Source organism: Scheffersomyces xylosifermentans, assembly GCF_036884685.1.
Source record: "Scheffersomyces xylosifermentans strain CBS 12540 chromosome Unknown RJT20scaffold_1, whole genome shotgun sequence".
NCBI lineage: Eukaryota > Fungi > Ascomycota > Pichiomycetes > Serinales > Debaryomycetaceae > Scheffersomyces > Scheffersomyces xylosifermentans.
This window is the reverse complement of record NW_027042939.1, coordinates 1,341,379-1,356,532: the sequence shown is the minus strand read 5'-3', so window position 1 is coordinate 1,356,532 and position 15,154 is coordinate 1,341,379. Positions and strand designations below refer to the sequence as shown.

Sequence of the window (15,154 nt, the reverse complement as noted above, 5' to 3'; positions counted from 1 at the left end):
CGTACCGCAGGGATCGAACCGGACACTTCAATGTAATTAGAGTCCTGAAGTACACGGTCAGTGCGCTTCTGCTAAAGGCCATCACAGCCAATTGAAATTATTTAAATAGAGGTACTCGAGGTGTCAATATCACGTGTTTTCACTGCAAACATCCACGCTGCTGTGTTAATTCCCCACTTCAAATGATAGTGCCTTGAATGACTTTATAGCTATTGAGCATTTCAAATCTCTCTAAATATGTAACTCTGGGGAGTTAGAAAGTGTTTACATTATTTTGTCCAAAGTTTAAGTTAATTTAGGTAATGTTTTTATCTTTTGCAAAATTTTGGTTCACAATTGGAAAAATACGAAAACTGATTTGTTTTATTTACAACTATGATAAATTTACTTCTTGATACATAGTTATATGTTTCCACCTCAATTCAGTCTTACTAAGTTAGTTTTATGTTCAATATGCTCCTTTGATTTTAATTTGCAACATTCTTTAATTAATATTGTGAATCAACTGATTTTGTACTCCGAATAAGCTCACGTGACATAAACGCAAATAAATTAAATCAGTATTATATTAGAGAAGTAGCCTATAGAATAGAATATACAGAGAGACAGTAATATTAAGTTTTTCAGATGTCTACAATAGAGTTGCTGAAGACTGTTGATGATCTTGCAAAAGTCATCGCAAACAAAAATAAGGAGTTAGAGGAACTCAAACAAGATTATGATGAGAAAATGCACATTCTATCAAATTACTTACTGAAATTACAAGAGGTGATTGGAACCACAGCTAATGGTGAGGAATGGGATATAGACGAAGAGTCATTGCTCAAGTCGTTAACGCTTCCCATGAAATGCCCTTCTTGCAATACTTCAATTGTGAGTAATGAGGAGGATTTCGAGTACATACGCATACCAAAGAAGAGAATACGAAGATCACCTCATTATAATACGAATTTAGGATCAAGCAAGTCTGTGAGCTCTATTGAAAGTGCAGGCGATTACTTAACAGGTGATAGAGGTCAAGAAAGTAAGACGACAAGGCCTGCCTCCACAAACAAAATACATCAAAAATCGAAGAAAGTGTGTTCCTACTGTAACAAACCCGGACACTCTAGAGCTAAATGTTTCCTTAGACTCAGCACTCCACCATCTTGACGAAAGTAAAGAGAACTGAAAACAATTGCATATTTTCTACTTGAGTGCTAATCTACTGCGTTGGTCTACACTTGTGACATGATCAACTTGTTGGACAATGAAAATTCCTATATTACATTATATATACATTATTTTGCGGATTGAACCATGGCCTCTATAAGGAAACGTTAGTAAATGATTTCACACCTAGAAAGGAAACGAATGAAGTAGAAACGAATGAAGTACTTACCTCTTCTGGAAGCGTCTTGCAATAAGGTGCAATCCACAGAGTTAGGGCTCATGTGGACATAACGAACAGTAGAACCTCTTATGAACAAGTTCTTTACTGACTGTAAGTGTGGATATTTGCTTTCATTCACACATGAGATGTTGTCGAGTTTTAAATTTAAGTACTGGTCTACAGACTTCAAGGTACCTTTTATTTCTATGTCGTTCTTCAACTCGACAGTGACCTCTTGGTCGACAAGGGTCTTGAAAAAACTGAAAAACAACATCTAGTATGTAATATGCCACTTATATATATATGTCTATGCTGTCTTGAAGACGAAAAAATTCAACTATAGGTGTTAAAGAATAGCGTACAAAGATGTATATTGTAGTCTCTTTCAACGCAAAGTTTCTATCATTTTGATATTTTCTGTTTCGAACCTGAAAGAGGGTTGGTCAGCGACAACGCACTGATTACATAATCTCAAATGTTATCTATTACAGATCAGTTGATGGTGTTATAAATTGGATTTATTACTGTAATGACTATGATTATATAAAGATAACGGGTTCAAGGTTGGTCCATCATACTTGATATTAGCTGACTGGAATACATTGCTGTGCGATCTGCTAGTATGAAGAGTCGATGAACCTGGAAAAGAATGTGCCAATGTGGCTGCGAAACTGGCGTCAGAGGTTGCATTCCGGTCGCTTCGATGTCTCGGACTAACCTTGGAAGTTACCACTCTATCTATCTCCTTGAGTTTTTGAAGGCAATAAAATGTCTCTAATGAAAAGTTGTGTGATGGCTGTGATTGTAAACTGTCTGTTAGGAAATACATCTCGTCAATTTGCGACCGAAGTCCGAGCATAGTTGAACTAGATTCTGCAGAATATGTCATCTTGTTTTCTGGTTCAATGTTTTGAACTTTAGAAGAAGCGATACCTTTGTGTCGAATTTTTAATTTTACTATCATTCGGGGACTTTGCTTCTTCTTGTTTTGTTTACGAGAAGATCTTTTGATAGGCTCATAAATTGGTGAAGGTATCTCTGCTACTTCCTCTTTCAATTTTAACGTTTTGGTGCTCTGTGTGTCATAAAATATCGCTTTTGTCAACGGCGCCGGGGTTTCATATGTACATTGCCGGAATCCAGGGCCCTGAGTGCTACTCTCCTCTTTTCGTGGAGGGACTTCTGTGGGAATAAAATTAATCAAATTGTTTATCTGAGATACGTGTGAATGACCAGCAGCGATTCTAATTGTAGTTGTCGTCGACTGCTCGTCTGGCATCCGTGACTGCGGAGGTGAAGAACTGGTCATTCCAGTAGTTTTGGATATTACAACGTCTTTTAAATAATTTGATGGAGCTCTTCCTCTAACTATAATGGGTGGAGTTTCTGAATATGCAATGATTGTGGAAGTTCCATCGCTTAAATAAGCAAGAAGTTCAATTCTTATTCTGAAATACTTATTATTCAATGTCGGACTCCTATGGTGAAAGGGCGACGCAAATTGCATCCTATCATATCGGACAACTGTCAGAATCAGACCTTGAGGATATGTACTGAGAATTGAATTTGACGAAGCCTTGGAATATTCTTTTGAATCAAGGTAAAAGAATTTGCTGAACTGAAGTATTTTGTTTGGATTTCTGATATTCGTAGATACTTTGATTATTTCATGACTTGGAATTTCCCCAGGAACAATGGCGCATATTGAAGGCACATTCTGGGAACCGTGTTCCCGCTTTGCCGTGTGTTGTACGAGTTTGATCTCAAGGTTATCATCACAACAGATTGAGGTAATATTGACGGCAAAAAAGTTTATTCTTGCTGGTTTGTTATTTGTTGCTATGGTGTTAAATGTCTCTTGCCTGAAAATATCAAAGCCTTTGTTTTTAAATTCGAACGTGGAGACTAAAGTGAAATAGTTTCGTTTGTAACCTATCCACTCGTTGTTCACAAAATCAAAACCTCTATCGATTCTTACTCTAAGAATGGGGTACAATGCTTCATTGGTTGCACCAAGAAATACCGGTTTTAGTAGTGTTGTTGTATCAAAGGGTGGTCCAATCTTGAACTGCTCACCAGATCTTGGAGCAAACCTCTTTCTTATTGAAGATTTAGTATCAGCAGTGAAACTGGAACCAAATGCGCTGTCTGAGTGAACTTGTACTGGGTCTGAAGAGCAGTCAACAATTGAGGACATTTTTTGACAGACCCCTTTGTTTCCACCCAGCGAGACCTTGTCTGGCAAGATTTTCTGGTATATATAAACCACCAATTTCCTCAAACGTTTATGGAGAAAGGTCAAACTAATAACTATAACTAATTTATAAAAGTCATTCACATTAAACGCTCATGCCAAAATTTGGAGCCAAAATATTTCGCAGTCAAAATAATTGCAATCGCCCTGTAGCGTAAACCTATGTGTATTGATGATTTAAACCACATTATCACTCTTAGAATTTCAAAATCATCAAATATATACTATACCCCATCTGGTACTAGTTGACTACAGGTTTGAAGACTCTAAACCTTTCCATGCCTCTGACATTATGAATAAGCTATACATATTCCCTACCCATCTTATCTGGTGAAAAACGATACGCGCACGACTCATCAAAGCAGCAGATGCTTTAACCGCCAAAAATTTTTATATATTAGCAGTAAAATGTATGGAAAGTCTTGAATTAGCATTAACATCTCCAATTCTGATAGAAATAATGGGTAAGAAAGCTATTGATGCTCGTATACCCTCCCTTATCCGTAATGGAGTTCAGGAGAGGGAGAGAAGTTTTTTCTTCATCGTTGGAGACAGAGCCCGTTTCCAACTCCCAAATTTGCACTACTTGATGATGTCTGCTGATTTGAAGATGAACAAGTCCGTCTTATGGGCTTACAAGAAGAAATTACTTGGGTTCACTTCTCACAGACAAAAGAGAGAAGCTAAGATCAAGAAGGATATCAAAAGAGGAATCAGAGAAGTTAATGAGCAGGATCCATTTGAAGCTTTCATCTCTAATCAGCATATTAGATATGTCTATTACAAAGAGACTGAAAAAATTTTGGGTAACACTTATGGAATGTGTGTTTTACAAGATTTTGAAGCCATTACTCCTAACTTGTTAGCTAGAACCATCGAAACCGTAGAGGGTGGTGGACTAGTAGTAATTTTGTTGAAGTCCATGACGTCTTTAAAACAGTTATACACCATGACTATGGATATCCACTCCAGATACAGAACTGAAGCTCACGATGATGTCGTGGCAAGATTTAACGAGAGATTCTTATTGTCATTAGGATCTTGTGAAAACTGCTTGGTAGTAGATGACGAGTTGAATGTTTTACCAATTTCTGGAGGAAAACATGTGAAGCCTTTGCCTCCAAAAGACGATGATGAGTTGACTCCAAAAGCTCAGGAATTGAAGGAATTAAAGGAAAGTTTGGCCGAAGTTCAGCCAGCTGGCTCATTGGTGTCTTTATCCAAGACCGTCAACCAAGCACAGGCAATTTTAACCTTCATTGATGTTATTTCTGAGAAGACTTTGAGAAGTACAGTCACTTTGACTGCTGGTAGAGGTCGTGGTAAGTCTGCCGCATTGGGTATAGCGATTGCTGCAGCAATTTCCCATGGATATTCAAACATTTTTGTCACATCTCCATCTCCAGAAAACTTGAAGACATTATTTGAATTTGTTTTTAGAGGCTTTGATGCTTTAGGATACAGTGAACATATGGATTATGATATCATCCAGTCTACAAATCCATCATTTAACAAAGCCATAGTGAGAGTCGATGTAAAGAGAGATCACCGTCAAACTATTCAGTATATCTCACCTAATGATCACCAAGTCTTGGGCCAAGCTGAATTGGTGATTATTGACGAGGCAGCTGCAATTCCTTTGCCTGTTGTCAAAAAGTTAATGGGACCATACTTGATTTTCATGGCTTCTACTATTAATGGTTATGAAGGTACTGGTAGATCCTTATCCTTGAAATTGATCCAGCAATTACGTACACAATCGAACAATAATAGAGAGAACAGTCAAACTACTGTCATTTCAAGAGACAGTAAGTCCAATAATGAGCCAGAAGTAGTGAGCAGAACGCTTCGTGAAGTTGTTTTGGATGAACCCATAAGATACGCTCCAGGTGACCCAATTGAGAAATGGTTGAATAAGTTATTGTGTTTGGACGTTTCCTTATCCAAGAATACCAAATTTGCAACCAAGGGAACCCCTCATCCTTCCCAGTGTAATTTATTTTACGTTAATAGAGACACTTTGTTCTCTTATCATCCAGTTTCGGAAACTTTCTTGCAAAAGATGATGGCTTTATACGTAGCTTCGCACTACAAGAACTCTCCGAACGATTTACAATTGATGAGTGATGCGCCAGCACACCAGTTGTTCGTATTATTGCCTCCTATTGAAGAAGGTGATAACAGGATTCCAGATCCTTTATGTGTCGTCCAATTGGCCTTGGAAGGTGAAATTTCAAAGGAAAGTGTCCGTAAATCATTGTCCAGGGGTCAAAGAGCTGGTGGTGATTTAATCCCATGGTTAATTTCTCAACAATTTCAAGATGAAGAATTTGCGTCTTTATCTGGTGCTAGAATTGTTAGAATCGCAACCAACCCTGAATACTCAGGAATGGGATATGGATCAAGGGCTATAGAATTGTTGCAAGACTACTACCAAGGTAAATTTACCGATATCAGTGAGTTATCAGAGTTAAACGACCATACAATCACAAGAGTTACGGACGAAGAGTTGGCAAATGCATCATTAAAGGATGATATTAAATTGAGGGATGCTAAGAGTTTGCCACCTTTGCTATTAAAGTTGTCCGAGAAGGTTCCATACTACTTGCATTATTTAGGTGTTTCGTACGGATTAACACCACAATTACACAAATTCTGGAAGAAATCGGGATTTGTGCCAGTCTACTTGAGACAAACACCAAACGACCTTACCGGTGAGCACACTTCTGTCATGTTAAATGTTTTACCAGGTCGTGACAACACTTGGTTGGGAGAATTTTCCAAAGACTTCCACAAGAGATTTTTGCAGTTGTTGTCGTACGAATTCAAAAAGTTCCCAGCTGTTCAAGCCTTAAACATTATAGAAGCTGCCGAGTCTGGAGAGACTTCGAAATCTAACATTAAAAAATTAACCAGAGAACAATTAGACGATGTGCTCTCTCCTTTCGATTTGAAGAGATTGGACTCATATGCGAACAATTTATTGGACTACCATGTCATTGTTGATATGTTGCCTTTAATCGCCCACCTTTACTTCTCCAAAAAGACCGGAGGAGATGTCAACTTATCCTCAGTCCAGTCTGCTATCTTATTAGCAATTGGTTTGCAATACAAGGATATGGACCAAATTTCGCAGGAACTAAACTTACCATCAAACCAGTCTATGGCCATGTTTGCCAAGATTGTTCGTAAATTTTCTGTCTACTTTAGAGGTGTTCTTAGCAAGGCTATTGAAGAGACCATGCCCGTATTGGAAGATGAAGCTGTCAAAGAAATGGATGGTCAAGCTGAACATGTTGATTACGAAGAAATTGAGAGACAAATGGAAGAGGATTTGAATGTTGCTGGTGACGAAGCGTTACAGGAGTTGAAAATGAAGCAAAGAGAGTTAATCAATGCTATCAACTTGGACAAGTATACCATCGCAGATGATGCTGAGTGGGAAGCTGCCGGAGACTTGAACAAGGCCGTCAAGGGAAAGGGAGTTGTAAGTGTGAAAAACAAGAACTCCAAGAGAAAAGCCACCGAAACTGCCACTGAGATTTACGAGAAAGAGATGAAGGAAGTAGCCAAATCATCGAAGAAGCATAAGAAATCTAAGAAGTAGACCAAATTATGCAGGGGCTACCAAAAATGTACAATAGAGTAATTCATACATCTTAACAAAGGCATGTGTATTAAGTAGATTATCTAAAAGTCAGCTAATAAAATAACAATAGAAAAAGTCATTTTGCTGGATCATCTGCATTCCTGAAATTGGGAGTAGATCGCTTCTAATGACCATTTAACTAATGTATACAAGTGGTACCCTGTTTCATTTCGTATCTCACGGATTCGCAAGTCGTTCCTGTAGGATTGTTTTAACCGCCCGTTCACATCATTATTTTCAAAGAGATACTTATGACTGATTTCGTACGCTGGCCACACCATATCTTCAAAATAATTTGGAGGGTCTACCCAAAATCCCTCCACCGTGTTGTAACCTTTCCTAGCCTCTCTCCTTTGCTTCAATGTTTTATACGATGCATGAAAAAATAATCGCACATCGAACAACTGGATTATTTCAGGGTCATGAAACAACATAAACCCATCTACTAGTACAAGTAAACTCTTATCTAAATTCGGTATATTATGTGCGATTTCTTTGAGGAGAAGTTCCTCATCTGTTTCGGACAACTTCAAATCTGTATCCGGTTCCATTGTGTCGATAACCTCGTCCAAGTTCTTGCCGTCCCTAATGTCCTTAATGTACTGGGTAAAACGAGGGAAATTGATTGCTTCAGGACAGTCCCAGTTGGGGAGGTTTGTAGTGGGGTCAATCGGTATATCATGATCAGGATAGTAGAAATCGTCTAGATGCACCAAGCGGGAATTCTTGATTAATGCATTAACGGCCTTGGCCGACGTTGTTTTGCCCGATGATGATGGACCGCCAAAGGCGACAATTACTATTTTCTCGTAATTCTGTTTCTCTGCCATCTTAACCTACACGAGCTTTCAACACACGGATATTTCTCGCCAGACGACAGAGGAACTCGAAATATTATTATATGAAACCACCAAAAGAAAGAGTGATAATTAATCAGAATATGGCCCCTTATCTTGCACACTGGCAAATGTAGGCATGTTGCTTCAGTGCGACTTTGGACGCCAGAATAGCGGACATAACAAATAGCGACAAAATTACTGATTTTGCTTACTTACAAAACCGAGCCTTTCTTATTAGCACAGCTGTTGGAGAATGCACTTGTAAGACCCTATTATCCGTATGGATCGAAGCAAGTTGGAGCAACAACAATAAAGGCTGTGAGAACATGGCTTATAACAGGAGTTTCCAGGGGCAAGAGGAAAGTTGCATGGCTGCTGTCAACCCTTGCGCGCAGTCGCCCAAATAAGGTTTGGCTTTGCCAAATCATCAGCATAATGTCTGCCTTACAATGATAGGTTAAACGCTGTGAATGATAGTTAGAGAAGTGGAAATGCACTAGCGCATTGTCATACTTAGAGCAGCAGAGGTAAAAGTTGCCCAATATTAAATAGGCAATTGAGGCAAAAGTAGTACGAGCTGTTGTATCTAAATCAAGGAATTATGCACAGGGTTCACGCAGATCATTTCCGAACATTTTGCTCTCTAACAAACCCTTCTTTAAGATTGAGAGCCCATCGACATTGTTGCACTGGATACACGCCCTGTAATAACAAACTAGAAGGTTTTGGTGCAGTGTGTCACTGAGTCCCATGTTGTTAAAGTTTGGCCGCCGTATTGTATACTGTAGACCTGTAACGATGAAATAATAAAGTTTGGCGAAACCTTTTCTACGATTACCAAATCCAGTAATTACGAAGCATCTCACCTCTACGTAAATAGTAAAAATATCGGACAAGATGAATTCTTCAATATTCTGTTAGTTAGTGTAAGGGGTCGTTTTCCCATAGTACATTTTGGTGCACATACCCAAGGTTGTTTTGCATGGCTCTAGGCGTGAGCTACCAGGATGATGTAGCAAATGTATCCTATCAGTTGTTTCGTGCATTAGAACAGATTACAACAATTCAAACAATAGCATTAGATCATTATATTATCCACATGGTTATAAATAAACGGTTGATTAAAATCCTCTGGATTAAGGTTAAATAGCCAGTCCTCATGCCTCTATGGTACTCACGTAAAATTATCCCTATATGGTTGAAGGCGTCTCTTTACACTAGCCAGTATTACTGAAAACCCTGTGAGCACGACCTTACCTGTCTCAAAGTGCTTCATTCCATCTCCCTCGCTCATTCCCATATACCCTATTTTAAAATATTTTCTGCCAGCTCTTGTTAAAACTTGGAAAACGATATCTCCAAAGCGAAAGCACATCAACCTCCCATAAATAAAAATTATTTCCCCATCCAGACACTAGGTCGACTCCGTTCGATATGGATTTGTGAGGTCCCACAAACTATTCCCAAAACGGATAAAGTACAGTCTCATCACATTTCCTAATTAGGAAAAGATCAACATTTTTTATTCGCAGTTTGTTCATTTGCGACTAGATTTTACAGCTATTTTATGCGCACATTTGGTTATATTTGGCACAACTTGAAGTTAGATAAGTACATCAAGGGAGATATATAATCCAGACTTTCCTCTTTCAATTTTCATAAGACAATTTAAGGATTACGACGGACTTCCTTATTGTTAGTTTAGTTAAGTCCACCAGCCAATCATCTCGTGATTTAAATTGACTGCGTCGACTGGCATTATACACGTATTCGGCAAAATCTGGATAATTCTACCTTAACATTATTGTGTTCTAGTTTCATATTATTGGAAAGGGCAATAAGTTTTATTAATATTATAATATAGGCAAAAGTTGATCATTTTGGCTGTTTATTGAAATTTATAAATATATTCGGATTTCCAGGGGACTGTGAAAATTGTAAACCCTGACTTGGTTTCAATAACTTTTTTTGATACCATAACTACGTCTTTTGTTTCTAATTCACAATTATACCCCCCTTCAGCAAATCATTTGCAGCTTCAAACTTAAATACATTTCTTCTGATATTCGTTCGTTTACCTGCTTCAGAATCTCAATTGTGTTTTCGTTTATCCTAATTTTACCTATTGTCACTTCCCTTATATGCTCCTAAAATAAATATTTCCAAAGTGTTATCCATAATAAATCTAATGAGTGCACCACAGGCCAACGAATTGGCTCTGCCTTCTTCTTCGTCAGGGGGCGTTGCAACGCTGTCACAGCCAAAATCTTTCCATCTGAAGGATTTCCAACTCCACGATAGCTCGCACAAGACACCATCCCCAACTATAAGATCTAATGAAGAGGCACCTTTTGATCTGAATGAAAGTAAGACTCCAGGCTCAAAGAAACCTTCGCCATCCAACCAGAAGTTCCTTTCAACTCTCAAAAATTTTAACATAGATACAGCAAAATATAAACATTTTGGACACCAATCACTAATGAACGCTCAATCTTTAGAAAAGACTATTAATGATTCCAAATCTATAGAGAGTGTCAATGAACAAGAAAAAGAAAATATTGTACTCAATGATACAAGGGTCCAAACTAAATCAGAAAGAAATAGCAACAGGCTCATAATTGATAGCAGAATATCTCAAATCCTTGGGTTACCTGAGCTGGTAATAGATGAGGAATCTGTATGGCCTTACAACGTTGAAACTTTGAATGAAATACTCAGATATAAAGTTGAGCAAGAGAAAACCAGGCAAGAGTCAATCAAATCAGAATTCGGAGCTACTGCAGTTGAATTACTAAAGTTGGCAAAGTCGATGAATATCCATGGTGACTTAATACCTTTCTTATTCATTTCGAATTCTTCATCAGTGGAGACACTCAGAATTAAGATTGATAAATTGAGAAGCGACCCCGTTGAAACTATAACCGAGATTTCTCAAAGATCAAAGGATTTAGCTCCTCATTTGTCTCTGTTATCGTCCTTGGTGACCAGCATCGACTCCTCAAATTCCGCTTCGAGCAATCAGCAACTTATCCTGCCAACGAGCACACTAGCTAACAAAAGAAAGTATTCAGATACACAGTTACCTTCTTTCTCAGAAACCGCAGAGAGTATAAAGTCAAGCAGTAATATGGTGTCACCATCGAGATCTCCAAATAAGCTGCCCACCAGTTCATCAATGCACAGAAGAGTTGTATCCGATAGTAGTGACGTGACAACTCGCGAAAGCAAAACTACTACCAATTCCCCTCCAAATACTCAGTTACCTCTCCCACCCACTAGCGTTCAGCTGCATGCACCATCACTGCAACAGCACCTGCCATCATTACCACAACAACTTCCTCCTAATATGTACCCAGTATACTACACACCAACTGCCCAACCTGTTGTTCAAGCAAAGGAGCAGCCATCTGGAAAGTCATTGGGTTCACCATACTCACAAAAGTATCATCCTGTTATGTACCAGGCATCACAGACATCTCAACCACCCCAACCTCAGTATCAACCGGGATATATTGCGCAACCACCACAATATCAATTTTTTGTTCCATCACCGCCAAGTAATCCTGGACCATACATGATGCTGGGACCACCAATTGTGAGAATGAACCCACAACAGCAGCAACAACCTCAACCACAGCCTCCACAACAGAGTGTTCCATCGCATCAATTCCAAACTCCCCCAGAGCTGGGAAGTGGAAGGGTTTTCAAATCAGCTGAAATTCATGAAGAGAGTCCCTACAAGAGGCAAAAATCAAATACTAAGAATACCAGTATTAACTTCATGATTACGACGCCAAAAAACCCGCCTGCTAGAAAATATAACAATCCACACCGTGATAAAACATGAAGTTTGGACTTCTGTATCTCACATTGGTGTACTCTACAACTACAATTCACTCTGTACCATACTTCATATGCTTGTTTTACTTTGTTGTTAACATCTGTTAACCCTCTGAATTCATTTTCTTCTGCAAAAACTTACGGTCAAATTGATGAGTGCATCTTTGCTTTCTTCTATATATATCAACGATATCGTATGTTTTTTTTTTAATATAAGGATACCATAGCCGATGCACCTTTAGTAAACGACTTTGATCTTAGCGATCAATTTTTTGCAGCGCTCAACTGTTTGCTATTTTAGGTAATTATGCATTTTGCATTTAGAAGGGGTAGAGGGTCGCAACATTCCCAATTCGATACCAATTCGAGCCTGGGCAGTCACGAGACCAGAAAAAAGCAATTCATTTGATATGTGATGAATGGCAATGTACACAATAACCAGCGTGCACCCGTCACGGAACTGCCTCCGGCTATAAAAAAGCTAGTGGTTGAAGATCCTGAACGGCACTACCCAGAAAAAAGCCCGGCTACTCGACCCCGAGATCTTCAAAACCACCAGACGTACATCGATTAGTCACCAGTTGAAAGATAGGAGTGAAGTTTCTTTATCTTTTAAGTGCAAGTGCATATCATCAGCTGCTCAGTTCTTTTGAACTGGAAAAGAAAAGCTTGTTGATATATAAATAGTTCCGCATCCTCTTGGTTTTGTTAGCGCTAGAAAATAAATTATAGATTTGATGTGCTACGACATATAGAAATACGTCAAAAACTTTACTTATCATGACAGCACAAACACTTGTTGCTGAGAATATACGGCGCCCCGAGATGGCCAAACGTCGTTCGTTTGACGACGGCCGTATTCAAGATGCAGAGGATGATGAAGAGCCAAATAAAGAAAAAGATGGCTTTTTCAACCGCACACAGTCACGTCAAACAGAGCAGGAGATAGATCCTGAATTCGAGTATTCTATCTTCCAGGGCCGTGTCAGGTATGTTTTGATCTTGATCTTATCGATGGTAGGCTTTTGGAGTACGGTGTCGTCACCGATTTATTTCCCTGCCTTACCCACATTAACAGCATATTTTCACACCACACCTTCGGTGATGAACTTATCTGTCGTAGCATATTTGGTTTTTCAGGGAATAGCACCAACAGTGTCCTCTAACTTGGCCGATACTTTCGGAAGAAGACCTGTTATTCTTGCATCTATTTTAATTTATGTTGCTGCATGTATCGCTTTGTCACAGACAAACGTGTATTGGCTTCTAGCTGTATTAAGATGTATACAAGCAGCTGGTATTGCACCTGTGATAGCCATAAGCTCTGGAGTGGCTGGAGATGTTTGTACACCAGCAACAAGAGGTGGATTTGTGGGAGTCGTCGCCGGAATGCAGCTCGTTGGAAATGGACTTGGAGGTCTATTTGGAGCAGCACTTATTAGTGGGTTCAATAGCTGGAGAGCTATTTTCATTTTCCTTGCAATAGGTGGAGGAGTAACTTTTATGTTTTCCTTATTTTTCTTGCCCGAGACATCAAGACTGATAGTTGGAAATGGTACCGTTGTACCAAAAAATTTACTTAACAGATCTGGCTTAATGTATTTACCACGTATGAGGAAAAGACTAGGAGATGATATTGAATCCTTGGAGAGGAAATCAGCATACGATTTTTGGAGTCCATTCAGAATATTTTTCAAACTTCAAGTGTTTCTTTTACTTATACCTGGTGGCATCCAGTTTGCCGCATGGACGATGGTCTTGACTTCTATTTCTTCTGTCTTAGAAGACGAACCCTTCAATTATGGTGTTATGCATGTGGGTTTAATATATTTACCACAAGGTCTTGCATGTCTCGTCGGTTCTATGGTAGCTGGCAAAACATTGAATGCTTACTACCGTTATAGAAAGCATAACTATCACATGAAGTATGATGGTGTGGAATTTAAACCAAGATTTAATATTATAAAAACAAGAATGGATATGTGCTTCATTCCTGCTGCAATGATGGTCATTGGATTAGTCATCTTTGGCTGGTGCTTGGAGTATCATCAACATATTTCATCAATTATTATATCCACAATGTTGATTTCCTTCTCATCTTCATGTTTTCTTGCCGCCACTACAACAATGCTTGTCGACCTTTACCCAGGTAGAGGAAGTGCTTCAACAAGTTGCTTAAACCTCATGCGTTGTCTTCTTGCCGCCTTAGGCGCTGGTGTTCTTGATAAAATGATTTCCGCCCTTAACCTTGGTGGATGTTATACTCTCCTAGCTGGTATTTGCATTTTGAGCGACTGTTGTTTATTTTACGTTCTTTACAAGACCTCAAAGAAGTTGAAAGAAGAATCAACGCTCACTACACCAATTCATTCAGACACCGAATGAATTACCAACATAACAATTCTTGAGATTCATGTCATGTCATCTCATTCTAATTATTTTGCATTTTCATTTCCTTTATTTTGCATTTAGAGCAAAAGTGAACTAGAAGTGGATATCCACACAACGTATACTACGTTATTTTAATTGCATATGAACAGTTGTTCCACCTACGAGTATTTACGTTTAATTACTAATAGACATTAATTTTAGATCTGGGCAAGTATTACTCTTGATAGTCCTAAATATGTAACCAAGCTATTATTTCTCTTTTTATAAACTTCATTATATCAATTTGTCCTTGTCAGCTCACAAAATTTCTTGGTTCTCTGAATTATTATAATGCACGATGGCCGTTTAACTCATAGAAGATTCGCTTGCTAAGGGAATTATTTGTCTTCTTTCTTCTATATTTAATTCTTTACCAAAGCACCCCTGAGAGTGTCTTTAGTTAAACTTCCAGCTGAGTAACTAAAGTTATAGTTATACTCCAGAGGTAAACGGTATCATTGCTCCCTTGACTTGTGCCTCCTCTACAACGTACGAGAGATAGCGAGACAACATGCCATTTCGCATTTATTCTGCTGATGGAGTTACATCCCAATTTGGAATATGTCAAAAACGTAATTACGATAAATCCGAGATGGTTTACAGTTCCGGACGTTCGCCAAAGTCTATATCGACTGTCACCTTCAGGCCACAAATATAAAGAACAGGTATAAATAGGGTACACGCATAGCCGTTTATCTCCATGCTAGCAATCTAGAAGCTTTCTAATTTCTTTTGGGGTACTCCTGAGATGAACTAGTAGCTTTTGACAA

The 15,154-nt window shown here is 38.7% G+C and overlaps 7 protein-coding genes across 7 annotated transcripts; 4 read left to right on the top strand and 3 right to left on the bottom strand. All coding sequences in view use genetic code 12, as the record gives it.

The window, feature by feature from the left end:
* Positions 1–606: 606 nt before the first annotated feature.
* On the top strand, positions 607–1,254 carry RJT20DRAFT_124131 (uncharacterized protein). Its single transcript, XM_064916145.1, has one exon. It carries the CDS (start codon positions 628–630, stop codon positions 1,150–1,152), a length of 525 nt encoding a protein of 174 aa, XP_064777051.1. The 5' UTR covers positions 607–627; the 3' UTR covers positions 1,153–1,254.
* On the bottom strand, positions 1,255–1,729 carry SNP3 (Sm-like protein). Its single transcript, XM_064916144.1, has 2 exons — positions 1,382–1,729; positions 1,255–1,306 (listed from the first exon to the last, which is right to left on the bottom strand). Exons 1-2 carry the CDS (start codon positions 1,644–1,646, stop codon positions 1,281–1,283), a joined length of 291 nt encoding a protein of 96 aa, XP_064777050.1. The 5' UTR covers positions 1,647–1,729; the 3' UTR covers positions 1,255–1,280.
* A 128-nt stretch (positions 1,730–1,857) lies between these two features.
* RJT20DRAFT_124128 (uncharacterized protein) lies at positions 1,858–3,747 on the bottom strand. The gene has a single exon (XM_064916143.1). It carries the CDS (start codon positions 3,567–3,569, stop codon positions 1,878–1,880), a length of 1,692 nt encoding a protein of 563 aa, XP_064777049.1. The 5' UTR covers positions 3,570–3,747; the 3' UTR covers positions 1,858–1,877.
* A 313-nt stretch (positions 3,748–4,060) lies between these two features.
* RJT20DRAFT_124127 (ribosome biosynthesis protein) lies at positions 4,061–7,347 on the top strand. The gene has a single exon (XM_064916142.1). The coding sequence runs from the start codon at positions 4,087–4,089 to the stop codon at positions 7,231–7,233; it is 3,147 nt and encodes a 1,048-aa protein (XP_064777048.1). The 5' UTR covers positions 4,061–4,086; the 3' UTR covers positions 7,234–7,347.
* RJT20DRAFT_11021 (ribosylnicotinamide kinase) lies at positions 7,300–8,246 on the bottom strand. Its single transcript, XM_064915763.1, has one exon. The coding sequence runs from the start codon at positions 8,103–8,105 to the stop codon at positions 7,365–7,367; it is 741 nt and encodes a 246-aa protein (XP_064777047.1). The 5' UTR covers positions 8,106–8,246; the 3' UTR covers positions 7,300–7,364.
* Positions 8,247–10,058: 1,812 nt separating this feature from the next.
* RJT20DRAFT_11007 (uncharacterized protein) lies at positions 10,059–12,347 on the top strand. Its single transcript, XM_064915761.1, has one exon. It carries the CDS (start codon positions 10,303–10,305, stop codon positions 11,959–11,961), a length of 1,659 nt encoding a protein of 552 aa, XP_064777046.1. The 5' UTR covers positions 10,059–10,302; the 3' UTR covers positions 11,962–12,347.
* A 387-nt stretch (positions 12,348–12,734) lies between these two features.
* On the top strand, positions 12,735–14,339 carry RJT20DRAFT_4583 (MFS transporter; the record flags this gene model as incomplete). Its single annotated transcript, XM_064920233.1, has 1 exon — positions 12,735–14,339. The coding sequence occupies one exon, from the start codon at positions 12,735–12,737 to the stop codon at positions 14,337–14,339; it is 1,605 nt and encodes a 534-aa protein (XP_064777045.1).
* Positions 14,340–15,154: the final 815 nt, after the last annotated feature.